The sequence below is a fragment of the Carcharodon carcharias genome, chromosome 15, assembly GCF_017639515.1.
Source record: "Carcharodon carcharias isolate sCarCar2 chromosome 15, sCarCar2.pri, whole genome shotgun sequence".
In the NCBI taxonomy this organism is placed as follows: Eukaryota; Metazoa; Chordata; class Chondrichthyes; order Lamniformes; family Lamnidae; genus Carcharodon; species Carcharodon carcharias.
The window spans coordinates 11,309,901-11,326,212 of record NC_054481.1 but is presented as its reverse complement, the minus strand read 5'-3'; the positions used below and the strand labels follow the sequence as shown (position 1 = coordinate 11,326,212).

General features: G+C 40.4%; 1 protein-coding gene across 2 annotated transcripts in view; it reads right to left on the bottom strand.

Annotated features, from left to right (window-relative positions):
* cramp1 (cramped chromatin regulator homolog 1) overlaps positions 1 to 16,108 on the bottom strand; it is a 53,507-nt gene extending 37,399 nt beyond the window's left edge. The window contains exons 1-2 of one of the 2 annotated variants that reach the window (XM_041206215.1): positions 15,975 to 16,108; positions 12,087 to 12,364 (exon numbers count right to left, since the gene is read on the bottom strand). In XM_041206215.1, the coding sequence (XP_041062149.1) occupies positions 12,087 to 12,364; positions 15,975 to 16,030 (334 nt within the window). In that variant the 5' untranslated portion in view covers positions 16,031 to 16,108. Of the gene's footprint in view, positions 1 to 12,086; positions 12,365 to 12,891; positions 13,012 to 15,974 lie in introns of those variants that run through there. The other variant, XM_041206216.1, reaches the window with a different exon arrangement.
* Positions 16,109 to 16,312: the final 204 nt, after the last annotated feature.

Sequence of the window (16,312 nt, the reverse complement as noted above, 5' to 3'; positions counted from 1 at the left end):
TTTAGCATTTCACTGATGCGCCTTAGCCCAGACGTAGCCATGTTAAAACAAACTATTTCTATTTAATTGGCACAATGCCGAAAACTGTGCACTAAACAAACTTCTCCTTAGCAAGTACAATGCCCTCCATACAGCACAAAAACGCAAGACCCATATTAACCAATAAAAATGAGCCTCTGTAACAAAATCTATACAGACAATAAAAATTGTGTCACTCAAGGCTACTCAAAAGATCTTGGTACATTCCAAAAAAGTCATGTCACAGCACACTGCTGCTGCTGCTTGTAGCTACTCCTGTCATGCGACGCCACACTTGTCTGTCTTGCACCATCCTCACACATCCACAGAGTAATCTGTAACCGCTCTGTGACATCCGTCATCCAGCTATGCCTAGGTTGACCCCTCTTTCTGCTGCCCTCCACTTTTCCCTCTAGAAGAGATCTCTTTAGCTTTTCAGCTCTGATCAAACGGCCAAAATACTGACGTTTCTTTCCTGAATGTCACTTTTTAAAGAGTGTTTTTGTTCTTTGCAATTTCAAGCACATCTTTGTTTGTCTTATTGGTTTTTTTTAGCATACATCTTAGCATCCACATCTCAAAGGCATCTATTTTCTTCCACAGAACTTTATTTACTGTCCAGGTTTCTGAGGCTTACAGGAAAGCGGATAGAAAGTAGTATCTTGAGGTTTTTTCTTTCTAAAAGCTTGAGTTTTCTTGTTATTAACACATCCTTCATATTTACAAAATTACTTCTGGTTATCTCTAGCCTTCTTCTAAATTCTAATTTTTGCATCACATCTGCCATCTTCCATTATCGTTTGTCCTAAATAGACAAACTTATCTACTTGTTCCAGTGTGACACCATCCACCACTCTAGTTTCTACTAACGCATTCCTTCTTACTGCCATTTTTTATGTCTTTTTGAGTGTTCATACTCAATCCATGTTCTAAGCTTCTAGATTTTACTTGATCTACAATATCTTGTAGGGCCTCTTCCAAATCTGCTAGTAGCACTGTGTCATCAGCATTCTGCAAGTTTATGTTCTTACCCTCAATTTTTACCCCTGGAATACATCTAAATCTCTGAATATTTGTTCTGTGTACAGATTGAATAATGCTGAAGACAGTACACAGCCTTGTCATACTCCTCTCTTCGCCTGAAATATGTCTTCTAGCCTATGCTTGCTATTTGGTCCCAAGATCTGGATAAATCTCACATCTTTACTGTCAATGCCACATTTCAGCAACGTGTCTATTAACTTTTGGTGATGCACACAGCACACTGCATCAGAAATAATATTCTAAAGCCAAATAACTATCACGTTCATTTTTACTTGGAGCATAAAACAGATAACACAGAAGGAACTTGTGGGGTGCAATATATATCTAATTGTCGGACCCAATATAGTACTACACTTTTGAGCATGGTGCTAATGCACTCAGTTCACACACTGGATACTATCACATCCAATGGCTCACCATATTGCGCATAGTACAAATGAATTAAAAATAATTAAAGCCCCACCATTTAATTCAAATACAGCCTAGCATTTAAAAAAAAATGCATGTTTTGAGAACATTAGTTGTTTGTAAAAGCTCCAGGATGAACAAAAATTAGCAATCTCTTGTCATAGACCTGGTCTCATAATATCCTATCGGGTTTTTAACAAATGAAGGGTATTTTCAAGGTGGACAAATCTCTAACATGTTCTTCTGGATATATTACCAGGATGAAGCCTACTACCAATGACAACATGAAACCAGGGACTGTGGAAACACTGATCGCATCTAACATCATTGCCAGCATAATCTGTGGAAAATGCTGTACAATATTGCTTCTCCAGCAGCAAATAATGAGAATTTTCTGAAACAGATATGGTCGAATGAGAACATTCAAAGTCCCTTTACAAATTAAAAAAAACACTGCTCAACCTCATTCAGAGCTTTGAGAAGAATCAAAAGGACCATGAAATAGCTCAATTAATTTTGAAGTGAATTTTAAAGGTTAAAACAAGTATTGGGGCATACAACAGCAGCTGTACTAGGTCTACAGCAGACATGTACAGCACTGAAACAAGGTGGCCAAATGAATGTGAAAAATGACAGCATGAAATTATATCTTTCTTGAGGGTAATTGGCCAAATAACTACTGAAAAATACCCGCTTGAATCGTGGAATCTTCCACCATTTCATTACAGAAAGTAAATCAGGTAATGGGTCAGAGTGTCAGCTTGTTGTTTTGCAAGGAAAACAATTGATGTTAGCAACAAAGGAAAACAAAACAAGCCATAATTCTTCATTCTGCTTTTCTCTTGTTCGGCCCTACCACTTTTTCAGTATCAGCCTCTTCCAGTCAAATAGGTTCCAACTGCGATCATCTCTGGATGCAACAGATTTAATTAATAAATACAGAAGTGGTTTGAAAAATCAATTTTAAAACCACACTTCAAAAGAAAAGCAATGAGTCTCATCATTGCATTTCCTTAAAACAGTAAATTCTGTACATAAGAAGTGCTGGAAAAACTCAGCAGGTCTGGCAGCATCTGTGGATAGAGAAACAGAGTTAATGTTAAGTCCCATATACTTTTACTTGAAGAGTCAGATTGGACTCGAAACAGTAATTCCGTTTCTCTCTCCACAGATGCTGCCAGACCTGCGGAGTTTTTCCTGCATTTTTTGTTTCAGATCTCCAGTATCCACAGTATTTCACTCTTAAATCTGTAAATACACCTTTACTGTTTCCAGTAGCTGTTTGTTTTCCTGATCTTTAAAAGTTTATGTACTAGCACATATTTAAAAACTAATATTTGATCCCATGTGTCAGGAAAAGAATGAATTGTGGCTGAGTAGCTTAGAGCAAGGATTTCCAAATTACAGCTCATGGGCAAATGAAGCCCTGACGATCCTGGCCACAAAGCGCAAGCAACTTGGTTCCATTTATGCTCATCCTTCCCAATCTATCCTGTTTGAATTTTGCAGCCTTGGGAGTTTATAAAGAACTGGTCTTCAGCTATGTCTCAGCGCTGGATAAATCCTGAATCAGCACGCCAGGGTCTGTAATTATTTGCAGCCTGACATAAAAAGGTGGAAATTACAGAACCATTTAAACTTCACGTGTCTCACGAAACACCTCACGTCCCTAAATGATCAAAAAAGACAATAAACGTGGGTACTCAGTGCTTTACAACACTTGTAGAATGTTCGGAAGGATCCAATGGAGCCAATACAAAATTGCACTAAGTATCACAGGCACAATCTTTACCAGCTGTTTCAGCTTGCTGGGCTAAATGGGTTACATAGTGGATTATGGAAGTAAAGGCAGATAAATCAAAATCTTACAATGGAGGTCTCAAACTGCCATATCAAGACAGTTAAATTATCAAGTAGAGCCACCGGCAGCAGTAGCTGACAAAATCACTAACAAAATAAAACTTAAAAAAAGGAATAGAAAAAAGGAAACTCATAGGTCAGCCAATTCTGTGGAGAAAGAGAGTTACGTTTCAGGTTGATGACCTTTCATGGTCCTGAAACTTCAACTCTCCTTTCACTCTCTACAGATGCTGCCTGGTCTGTTGCATGTTTCCAGCACTTTCTGGTTTCATTCCAGATTTCCAGCATTTGAAGTAACTTATATGTGTTATAAAAATGGTCCTATTGTAGCTGACTGTGACGTTAATGAAAGTCAATTTGCAAACAGTCTAAAGGGTCCCAATTCCATAAAGACAATGCAGTGAGTCTGCATTGGCCCATTTGCACCTGCTCTGTTCAGATCAAACCAGTCACACTCCCACAAATCACAACATGCTAGCCTCAAGAAGGTTAGCACTGATTTTAAATTCTGATCATCAGTACTGTAAAAGGCATACATGAGAAACAAAATAAGGCACCACGTGAATCTGAAATGAGCAAAAGATTAGTCCTACTCTATTTCAAATTATTAGTGATTTGGAAAATATCACAACTTGAATACCAAACAGGGTAACAGTTTGACCTCGTGGCTTGCAGAAGGGATTAATTTAGCAGAAGCAGCTGGTCTCGATCTTAGTGACAAAGAAGATGAGCCCTTGCTCAGGTTAAGGGTGGAGAAGACAGGGGACAGGGGTTTAAGAAGATGGGTTTGCAATAGAGAAAATAAACTGAGGGTTATGCTTGCATTCCAGGATGAGCAAATGAAAGCAGGATCCAACTGTGCTTTGCATGGTCCAGCTTGATCTGCTGGTAGATGGTTAAAACCATTTGTTCACCATATCCTTTTAAGTGTGTATTCCTTGGACTTCTTTAATTATTTATATGCTTTACACTAAATGTCACAATATATATCCTGTACATCAGCAATAGTTACAAATCCTTTAGCCTCATAATAGAAACCCAGTAACCAACAACACTGCAGAAACATCATATATTGAACATGTCCTTTTAGTTTTAACCAAATTTATCAGAAGTATATATCAGGGATTTACTTTGTTCATTCACAGGATGTGGGCCTCACTGGCATGGCCAATTTTTCATATCCATCCCTAATTGCCCTCGAGAAGATGGTGGTGACCAGCTTTCTTGTACGACTGTAAGCGTAGTGGTTTGGTACAAATAAGTGGCTTGCTTGGCCAGCTCAGAGGGCTGTCGAAAGTCAACCATATTGTTTTGATCTGGAATCACAAAGTCTAGACCAGGAAGGATAACAGATATCCTTCCACAAAAGGATATCAGTGAACTATTTTTTTTTAAAATGACAATCCAGCAGTTTCATAGTCACCATTGCTGACGCTAGCTTTTTATTCCAGACTGTATTTAATTAACTGACTTCAAATTAACCATGGAGGAGCTTGAAATCATGTCTCCGCATCATTAGTTCAGGCCTCTGGCTAACTAATCCAGTAACATGAACAATATGCTACTGTACCTGCATTGAATGCATTGTTGTAATGGTCTGTAACCCATATATTATACAAATATAAAATGCATGTAGTATTTTGCAATAAGCAGTATTACGATATTTTCACACCAAAAGGTTGTCATACAAGAGACCAACAAAAAGGCAATTACAACTGCAGCAGGAAAACAGCTTTTATCAAGACCAAAGCAAACCTTCTTGCCAAGACTAAGTCACTGCAAAAAAGTGTGATGAATCTGTGACTGTGGAGTGACATTTCAGAATCCGCGGTTGTTAGGAAGGCAAATGCAATGTTGGCATTTATTTCGAGAGGACTAGAATATAAAAGCAGGGATGTGCTGCTGAGGCTTCCTAAGGCTCTGGTCAGACCACATTTAGAATATTGTGAGCAATTTTGGGCCCCGTATCTCAGGAAGGATGTGCTGGCCCTGGAGAGGGTCTAGTGGATGTTCACGAGAATGATCCCAGGAATGAAAGGCTTAACATATGAGGAACGTTTGAGGACTCTGGGTCTATACTCGATGGAGTTTAGAAGGATAAGGGGGGATCTGATTGAAACTTACAAAATACTGAAACGCCTGGATAGAGTGGACGTGGGGAAGATGTTTCCATTAGTAGGAGAGACTAGGACCCAAGGGCACAGCCTCAGAGTAAAGGGAAGACCTTTTAGAACAAAGATGAGGAGAAAATTCTTTAGCCAGAGAGTGGTGAATCTATGGAATTCATTACCACAGAAGGCTGTGGAGGCCAGGTCATTGAGTGTATTTAAGACCAAGATAGATAGGTTCTTGATTGGTATGGGGATCAAAGGTTATGGGGAGAAGGCGGGAGAATGGGGTTGAGAAACTTATCAGCCATGATTGAACGGTGGAGCAGACTCGATGGGCTGAATGGCTTAATTTCTGCTCCTTTGTCTTATGGTCTTATTTTTGAACCAAAACCCAAAACAGACAATTATGGTGGCAAACAACAACAACTTGTATTTATATTGCACCTTGAATGGAGTAAAACATTCTAAGGCACTTTGCAGAAGTATTAGCAAGCAATACAGTTGAGAAACATTTAATGGACACTGAAGAAATATACTTCTAGATTCTTTTGTGTGTGGTAGTGATTAGCATACTATTCTTTCATCTTTGGGACATGGCCTAAGTAAAGATGCAAAAGTCTCCCTTCAACATAGCTGTTAAGGTGTCAAAGGAAATGATTTTGAGTGGCTGCAAACCAGTTCCTGGGAGCACATAGCCATAGTAGACCATAAGACCATAAAGACATAGGAGCAGAAGTTAGGCCATTCGGCCCATTGAGTCTGCTCCACCATTCAATCATGGTTGATAAGTTGCTCAACCCCATTCTCCTGCCTTCTCCCCGTAACCTTTGATCCCCATACCAATCAAGAACCTATCTATCTCTGTCTTAAATACGCTCAATGACCTGGCCTCCACAGCTTTCTGTGGCAATGAATTCCATAGATTCACCACTCTCTGGCTAAAGAAGTTTCTCTTCATCTCTGTTCTAAAAGGTCTTCCCTTTACTCTGAGGCTGTGCCCTTGGGTCCTAGTCTCTCCTATTGGAAACATCTTCCCCACGTCCACTCTATCCAGGCGTTTCAGTATTCTGTAAGTTTCAATCAGATCTCCTCTCATCCTTCTAAACTCCATCGAGTATAGACCCAGAGTCCTCAAACGTTCCTCATATGTTAGTACACAAACAGGCGTTAAATTGCGAGTCTTACTAAGAGAAGCCATGAGAATGGCTAGTGGGAAGAAGTGGAAGCATTCACGCTGGTGCAGTACAAAGTACTCCTTTGAGATTAAAGTAGATTATTGTAGCAGATTAGAAGAGGCTTACTCTGCTTCAATCCTTGTAACACTTTAACCAAGGGTGTTTGATGCCAATATGGATATGAAAAGCAAATGCTATCCAGCACTATCACTCACTGTAATAAACAAAGATGCTCAGACTGAAATCAACAACAATAAAAATATAGGCCAGTTTTAGGACTGCAAAGGTGTCTTCCCTTCAGAGTAGGAACTGCTGATGGGTCCTATTCAAGGCTGAGCCTTTCCGAACTCTCTAAAGGCTCTTAAATTATTTTTCCTTAGTTCTGATGAAGAGTCATACGGACTCGAAAAGTTAACTGTATTCCTCTTCGCAGATGCTGTCAGGTCTGCTGAGTTTTTCCAGCTATTTTTGTTTTTGTTTCTTAAATTAAAGATTGCATGCAATATACAAAAATTGAAAGTCGTGTAGCCTAGAAAGTAAAACATAAAATTGAAAGAGATTAATAAAAAAGGAAAACATTTTGAATGGAATATACATCTAACCTGCATCAGCATTTACATTCCATCATGTAATTGCCTGCAACATGCTAAGTAACATTGATTTTTAGACACAGTGAACACTGAGTTACACCTATGTGTTTGTGTCCACATACAGTTTGCAGACCATGTATTCCTGCCTTAAATCAAGATATAAATTACAGATTAGTACATCGCTGAATGTATGTTGTCAGACGTGAGAAATAAAATCAGTTAAAATGAATGTTGGCTTTTAATTATGAATGCTTAAAATAGAGGCAGTTTCTTTTCAATTAGTATATAGTCGTATAGGTAGGGGCTCAAGAAGCCTGAGTGACTGCAAAACTAAAAAAAGAACTCTAGCACCAATATTTCCCATAAAATGATGTAGTTGTGCATGGCTAGTTTTCACAATGTGCAATGTACTTTTGCTTTTCTTGCGCGGCTGCAGAACAAGGTCTGTATGGCACCTCTGAGCCTGCTGCAAGGCCATGCACGTGCCCAATTGAGCAGGAACACTGCCTAGCACTAGGATAAACTAATAATTTCTTTTAGCGGAGAAAATGATTTTGAGTGATCAAATAACTTGAACTGAGGAATAAATAATAGGAGTGTGTATCCAATAATTATGAAATTTAACTATCAGATAATTTTAGTTAAGGGTTTCCAAATTTAAAAAAAAAGTGCACCATGTTAATCATGGAGGTCCCCAAAAGAGTGATCGCACTCACGCCCATTTATGTATGCAAGCTGTCCATCAGTGGCTTTCTTCTAAAGTTACAGGAACCAAGGAATGAAGAACAGCTCATAGCAGTAGAAGCACAAACTAGCAAGCTCACTTTCACCTGACTATTTGAGCAGCTTCATAGCAAATGCCAAAGATTCTTCAGCTCTAGTTTATTTATCAGAATGAATAGCATCATGGAAGGATTTAACAGCTTTTAATACACGAAACTATGACTTTATAGCTGGAACATCTTTAATTCCCATTGCCTTACACATATATTTATTTTTGAAGCAATTACTGTCTGATTCCATTAGGTTGGCTGCATTACAAATGGTTATAACAAATGTTTCAGCATGTCTAATGCTGGAAGGAGAAGGAGCTGATTAAAATATGAACACAGTTAAGTTAACGTCTGGTGATATAACTGGACAATCACATTTTAATTTTAAACTACTGAGCTAAAACAGCAGTCTGAACAATAATGCATGTGCTTACACATATTGTTTGCTCCTTTGGTCAATTAAATGAGGGGTTCTACTGTACTAATAAGATCAAGTCTCCAACAATGAAAGGAGTTGCCAAAAAACTGGATGTGTCACAATGGCTTTAGGATATATCCTATGCTGAGGATTTAATTCACTTTGACTGAAAGTGGATGACTACTCTATATTTTGTAAGTGTAAAGTGGCATGCATATCTGTGGATGTCACAATAACTTAAATCAGTTTCTAAATGAGAAGGAGGGGAAATGAGAGCAAAAACAAACATGAAAATACAAAACCAGAAATAAAACTGTAATTAAGAAACTAAATGGGCTAGGGCCGCAAAGAGATCTGGGGTTACAGGTGCATAATCACTCAGAGTAGCAACACAAGTTGTTTAGGCCATAAAGAGTATTGGCATTCATTTTTAAAGAAGCAGCAAGAAAGTAATGTTAAATTTATATAAAGCATGGTTAGACCATGTGGAGTAGTGTGTGTAGTTCTGATCTCTACAATACAAAAATGCAGAAATGATTCACAAGGATGTCACCAGAACTGGGAGGATACAACAATAAGTAAAGATTGAACAGTTTGGGGTTCTTTTCTTTGGAAAAGAAAAAACATGATAGAGGTCTTCAGTGTTGTGAAGGGATTTGACAGGGTGGATGTGAAGAAACTGTATTCATTTGTTAGTGAGCCCAGTACAAGCTGCTGCCTTTTAAGAGCCAGAACAAAGGATCGTAAATATAAGATAAGTACTAACAGATCAGAGAGTGGCAAAATATGGACCTCACTGAAACATGGAGCTGTTGAAACAGATGATATTGATTCACTTAAAGCTTGGTGCATACATGAGGTAGAAGGGAATAAAGAAATGGAGCAGGATTGGAAAAGGTAATTAGAATGGGAGGAAGCTTGTGTGGAGTATAATCAATAATGTAGACCAGTTGGGCAGAATGATCAGTTGCTGTGTTATAGATTCTATGCAATATCCGCGAGTAACTGCTAGTGATGAGCTACAACTGCTCACAGTCAGTGACCCAACTACCTGTCACATAAGTAACTGCTGTAATGGTGACAACACCATTGCCAATCAAAGTGCTGACATTTCTCAGAGGATGAATGATTGATTTCACAGGAGAAGTTTGGTTTACCTTGCTATAAGTCACAAGTTGCTTTTTATTCTTCAAATCTCTACTACACATTAATGTTTGTCCCTTTGTTGTTTTGTCAATTCAACTTCAAAAGTGCATGATCGCCAAGTCAATCTAGTCTCCAGAAAAGAACCATCATTAAATCAGTGGTCTTCTAAATCACAGAACAGAATAACTAATACCTGAAATACTTGAATATGTAAAACATTGGCAATTGAGTTAATTGTCCCTATTTCCAACACTCAACTTACTTTTAAGCTATTTTATCAAATTCATGTTTCTCTAAAAAGCGATGTGCTTTAGAACTACAACTATTCCATGATGTGAATGATGTAAAATGAATGAATACAAGTAAGCAATTGCAAGGCAGTAATTTATGTTATATAATCACTGTGAAGTTGAGTAAGATAATATAGATGATCACTCTGGAAAAAATAGGCAATCAGGCAAGTCCTTCCCGTCTTCAGCAGTTACTACTGCTCTGTATTCACTACTTTGGATTCTCATTGGGTGCATTAATATTCAACACAGTTGATGAGGATCCAATGCAGTATCCTGAAACACCCTGAAGAAAGTAAACTTCAGCAAAAACAATGAAATTGTAAATAATCGTCTTGGGATGCTTCAGGTGTTCAAACTCTGATAAATGAAGACAATGCAACAACTCAACCCATCACTTAAGGCTGCTGTATAAACTCACTTCCTCTTCAGTTAAACGGCTAAGCATTGTTCTATTTGGAATGACAAGTTGCTACACTTGAGTTATATTGCAATTCATTTCAGAACAAGAAACAATTGTTCTTAAATTAAATCCCAAATTAGCTGTGATATTCTACACTACAGCATATAAATCCCTGAAGTTGCAAATGAAGTAATATGGAAATCAACTTAATAAACTATATCTGAATAACTTGTGCGTTTGATGAAAGATTACTACGGACAGTTTAGCCGATGGTCAGCAGTCAATTAGAAAGTAAATTACATGTGAATAATTTCACGGATCTGAGAAAAAAAGGCTTGAACTGTATACAGGTTGGTGGAATGGGTGGACAAGCGGCAGATGAAATTTAATTGGCAGGACAGGTTGAGTGAGTGGTTAATAAAGCATACAATATTCTAAATTTTATCAACAGGGGCATAGAGTACAAAAGCAAAGAAGATGCATTAAACCTATATAAAACACTGGTTCACCCTCAGCTGGAATCTTGTGTCCAGTTCTGGGCACCACAATTTAGGAAGGTTTGAAGGCATTAGAGAGGGTGCAGAAAAGATTCACGAGAATGATTCCAGGGGTGAGGAACTTCAGTTACATAGATAGGCTAGAGAAGTTGGGACTGTTTTCCTTGGAGAAGGTTGAGAGGAGATTTGATAGAGGTGTTCAAATTCATGAGGGTTCTGGACAAAGTAAATAGGGAGAAACTGTTCCCATTGATGGAAGGATCAAGAACAACAGGGCACAAATTCCAGGTAATTAGCAAAAGAAGCATTGGCTTCATGAGGAAAAGCTTTTTCATGCAGCGAATGGTTAGGATCTGGAATGCCCTACCTGAGAGTGTGGTGGAGGCAGGGTCAATTGAGGCTTTCAAAAGGGAATTGAATCATTATCTAAAATGGAAAAATTTGCAGAGAAGTGGCACCAGGTGACTTGCTCCTTTAGAAAGCCAGCACAATGTGTCATATAGCCTTCTGTGCTGTGTAGAAAATCCTTATGATTTACTTGCAGCCATTTGTTACTCTGCATAATCAATTTTTATACCTTTTAAAAGTTAAAAGATGCCTTGGATGGTAAAAATTGTCTTGCGTACGAAATGAATATGGTAATGAAAAAAGTAAAAGCTATAGTATTACAATGAACAGTTTTGTTAACAAAATACAGTAAAATAATTTCCATTACTTATGTGTAATATCCTTTGATTCATTAGCTCAGGGTAGGATACAGTAAGCACTTCAAGACTACACTTGCGAATGGCATCCAGATTTGTGACACTGTTCTGAGTGGAAATAATGTGAAAAATCACCACTATGGAACAGTAGGTCAAATAAAAATTACAGTGAGTGTCACCAGTGTCCTGGTGTCTACTGTTCATAGGTCAGCCTCTTGCTCACATTACACTTTAGATTTGGTCCACTGTTCACTAGAAAAGCAAGCGATGTGCTGTGATGCACTACTTTGTAAACTTCAACTATAAAGAATATATATACATGTGGATTATATTGTTGGGAATTAAAATATACCCATAAACTAGAATATAGCTGTCCCAGTGAAAAGGATTAAATGTTATGCCTTACGTGGCTTCCAGTGCAAGGCAGTGAGCTAAGGGAAGGTTACAATAACTGCTGATCACATATTCACACATATTGTATGAATTAATATCTACTGAAAACTACTTTCAATCTTTAAAAAAATCTTTGGAATATTATATAAAAGCAAGGGAATTGTTTGAAACAGCCAGGCACATACCTGTTTCACCCACACAGGAGTGTAATGTGTTTGATGCTGCCAAACCTTAATAGCAAGAGCCATCATTTTACCTTTTCCTTTATTGTTCTGGAAGCCACTGGAGCCATTCGAAGTAGATGAATCTTTCCTTAACCTCTTGCTGGGAGGCCTGACACTAGATCTTAAGAAATGGTGTTGGTCTGGGCTTGTGGCAATTGCTGTTGGATCTTCTCTCTTTGTGTTGTGTTGAGAGCTGCTGCCTCCTTCTTCACTCTCCCCATCTCCTTCAGCACTCTCCTCTTCCCCAGACCGTTTACACAATCTCCTCAGCCCTTCATCGCTGCCCCCATCCACACATTTCGCCGTCATTCTGGGGGACACAAAACAGGGCAAAAATCAGTCAAACACATCTTAAAAAGCATATTTATTTCCACATTTCTGAACCCTCACAACTTGCAGCTGTAAACATTTTTTTCCAACATGGCCGCCGTTGTTTTTCTCCTGATTCCCCCCCCCCCCCCCCCCCCCCGATCGCTGTCCCGCAACCACCCGCTGAAAATCCGCTTCTTCTCGGCCGGGTCGCGGGTCGCGGGTGGGGGGTCCTGAAGCTGGGTCCCTGGACCAGCCCGTTGGGGGGGGGGGGGGGGGGGAGTGGGGGTGGGGGAGGGGAGGGGATGAGGGTTTTTTTTTGTCGACTCTTAGGTGGTGGTGGGGTGGGGGGGGGGGGGGGGGGTGGTGGTTTTGCTGGGCTTGAAAGAGCCGGAGTTTGCGGCAGTGTTAATGTCTTCCTCCTTCCCCTTGAGCTTCACTCCAAAGCCGCGACATGTCGGCCGGGAGCTGCCGAAACCTCCCCACGCTCCGCCAAGCTAGGGAGACGGCTTTCCCTGCTTCTCCTACCCATTCTGGCGGTCCTCGGCAGCCGAGACTGTCTTCTTCCTCCTCACCATGGGCACGGCCTGTTCGTGCGGGGTCTCAGCGGCCAAAGGTTCATATTTCCAGCTTCACAAAGTGGCTGTTATTTTTTTTTTTCTCTCTTGCTCCCCCCCCCCCCCCTCCCCCGACTCTCTCACTCCCCTTTTTCTTCTTCTTCTTCTTCTTCTTCTTCTTCTTCTTCTCCTCTTTCTCCTTCTCCTCGACTCCTCTCGCCGCGAGGAAATCAGCAACGCAGGAAGATATACACGGGCAACTCCAGACTTCTCAAACACATGCCATCTTCCAAGGCCACCAGGAGCGGGCAAAGACACGCTGCTTCCCTCTCGCCAGCAACCCCGACAGTTTTTAATCCAGAACACAAATGTCACCAACTCCACTCTCCTCTCCCTCTCTGAACTTTGCTCGCTACGTCACCACAGCTGTTCCCCAAACTTCAGCACAAACTGCCTTGGATGGAAACACATATAGCTGCTGTTGACAATGATGGTATGTATATTTATCCAATAATGTAGATTGAGAGAGGGTTTATTAAAACATACACCAACTTAAAATAAAATCTTCCCCATCAGCACAAACAGAAAGCTCCTCTCAGTGTTGACTGACTGATCTCAGACATGAAAACCCCTTCTTATGGAGGTTGCCCTTTGGTTAGGAAATTTAACTATTCCTAGCAATGTTTTATGGATTATACAGAAGTATGTTCATAAAATGTTTTTACTAACAACTGTTTTTACTTGGAACAAGCAAACATCCAGGTCCATTCACACAATATTCTGGACTGTTTCTGTTGCTCACTTCAACATAAAAATTTTGGTGCTCAATATGAAAATGATAATTCCAGTAAACAAACAAAGTCCAATTATATAAAAACACAAAATGTCAATGTAAAAAAATATACACTTTTATCCTTTTATTTAACGTGTACAACTAGATTTCATTTAACATCCAAACAAAGCAAGTCAAGAAACAGTGTTCCATAAAGTAAATAACATTCTACAAACAAAAACAGCCCATCAAGGAATGTTTCATTAGCAAAGGTAACTACTCAAATTGTATATAAAATTTTATTTATATTTTAGATTGCATGAAATGTTCATCTTATTAAATCAAGCTTATTATAAAATAATAATTGATGCGTTTAACAGGGTATTGTTGGCTTAAAATATAAATTAATACAATAAATTAATTCCTCTGCATAAAAACTTACTACTGCAACTGTAAATTTTAAGAAGTTCATAAATTCCACTACAATCTATGATCTAATCATAACATTTTATTTTAATAAACATTTTATTACTGCAATGTTTGCATACCTCTCAAATAGTTATATGCATATTAGAGCATCATGACCAAACTGGCTAGACTGATAGTGGCTTACGAAATTATATTTAAACAATAGTTTGTACCATTTTATACAAATTTTCACTCCAAAGATCCACATCTTGAAATGGTGACAAAAAGATCAATCCTGGTGCAACATAATTTGCTCTGAACATTTGTTCAGACTGTAAAGGGAGACTATCAAAATGTTCTACCAGCAAAATCCTTGTTCTACATTTGGAAAATCTCTACAACAAAATGCCGAATAACTCACAAGCTACCATACAGGGCTACAGGCAAGTTCTCTTCTCACCCCAGACAAAACATTCAGTGACATCTCTGGCCATCCCAATCAACGTGCTGTTCCTTCTTCTGGTTGACACCACGTCCTTTCCCAAGTTGACACACGGTCATTCCAGCTTTAAATCATGCTGTCAAGTCAGTCCTGGCTACAAAATGCTCCTGAACTCAGCTAATTCTTAGGTGCCTACTCAGATCACAGTTCCTCTCATCTGTAAGGCACTCACACCTCATTTATAATAGCATATCCTCACCTACCAAGTACAAGCTACCATGTTTCCCAGTTAGTATCGTGACTTCCCGGGTTACATTTCTACCATCCTAGATCATTCTCATAGTTGAGATCCAAGATAAGACACCACACAACTCAACATACTATGTGGAATACTTGAAGAATTACTAAGTCGGTGTTCATTACCATTACAGTATCAATAGTATGTGATGTTTGTTATCTATAAATAGATGCCAACCCTCAATTGTGTTGAAGATAGTAAACCTCAAATCATAACAAAAACTTATGTTTTAATAATATCACATAGATACACAATGATTGCAGTCTCATCATTATAACATACAAACATTTCATACCACTTGATCTTGCAGAGTTTGCTGTGCTGTAAGTTGCTAGGTAACATACAAAGATATACATGGGTCATTATTCTTAAGACTGGCGCAAATTCCTATTGAGATCCTATCTACATTATACATACAACTCCTCATGGCTGGGATCACCTTATGGTGCCTTTCTGAACTCGGACAACATACACAGGGGATGCCACTCTCCTAATCAAGAAAATGGATCTGAATACTACTGCTAATCAAGTATAGTTTCAGAATACCAGTCCATCACACGAAGCTGTGACCTGGGCAAGCTTCACAGGCAAATAAGATAAACCCAGCAATGAATACAAGTCATCCAAAAGCTTGTTGGTACACACAGCAAACTAGGAAGTGAGATCCGTGGCAACAACACATCCTTGGGTTAAGTTAACGCAGAATCATTCCAACCAGTGGATACAGTATTCCTGAGAGGGGGGGGGGGGAGGGGAGCAGCCCAGAGAGAGGAGAGGGGACAAGGCGAGTTGCCCAGAGAAGGGGGTTGGGGGGGGGGGGGGGGGGGGGAGAGAGAGAGAGAGAGAGATGTCTGGTGAGGTGGGGGGTGGGAGATGCCCGGAGGGGAGCGGGAAGAAGGGGAGAATCCCGGGGCAAGGGGTGCAGCTTCCGGAGAGGAAGACGGGGTAATGTCCGGGATGGGGAAGTTGCTGGAGCCCAGTTTAACCAGTGATAGAGCGGCCGGGCCTGTCTCCCTCACCCCCCTCCACTCCCGTCCGTCCCGCTTTGTCTTCTCCCGGAGCAAGGCCCACCCCGGTTACCGCTGTCTGTCTGTCTCTCTCTCTCTCTCTCTACCCCCGCCCGCCGTTCCTTACCCTGCTGCCGCCAGGGCTGCTCTCCCTCTCTCCCCTTCACATCCTCCGCCACACATCCAGTTCACAGCCGCGTCGCTCAGCGCCCAGCGCGCGCCAGGCCACAGCCGCTCGCCATTGGCCGCCTTGGCGGGGGCCACGTGATGTCAACAGCGCCACGGCAACGGCTGACGGCTCGGGGCCAATCAGAGACTCGCTACCCCACCTCGGCTTCCGGGTCAGTGGTAAGGGGGGGGGGGGGGTCACGGCGACTGATAGACAGGAGCAGCAACCAGTCCGATGGCGGGGGGCGGGGGGCGGGGGGCGGGGGGGGCCCCGCCCACCAGGCGGTTGAAGGCTGA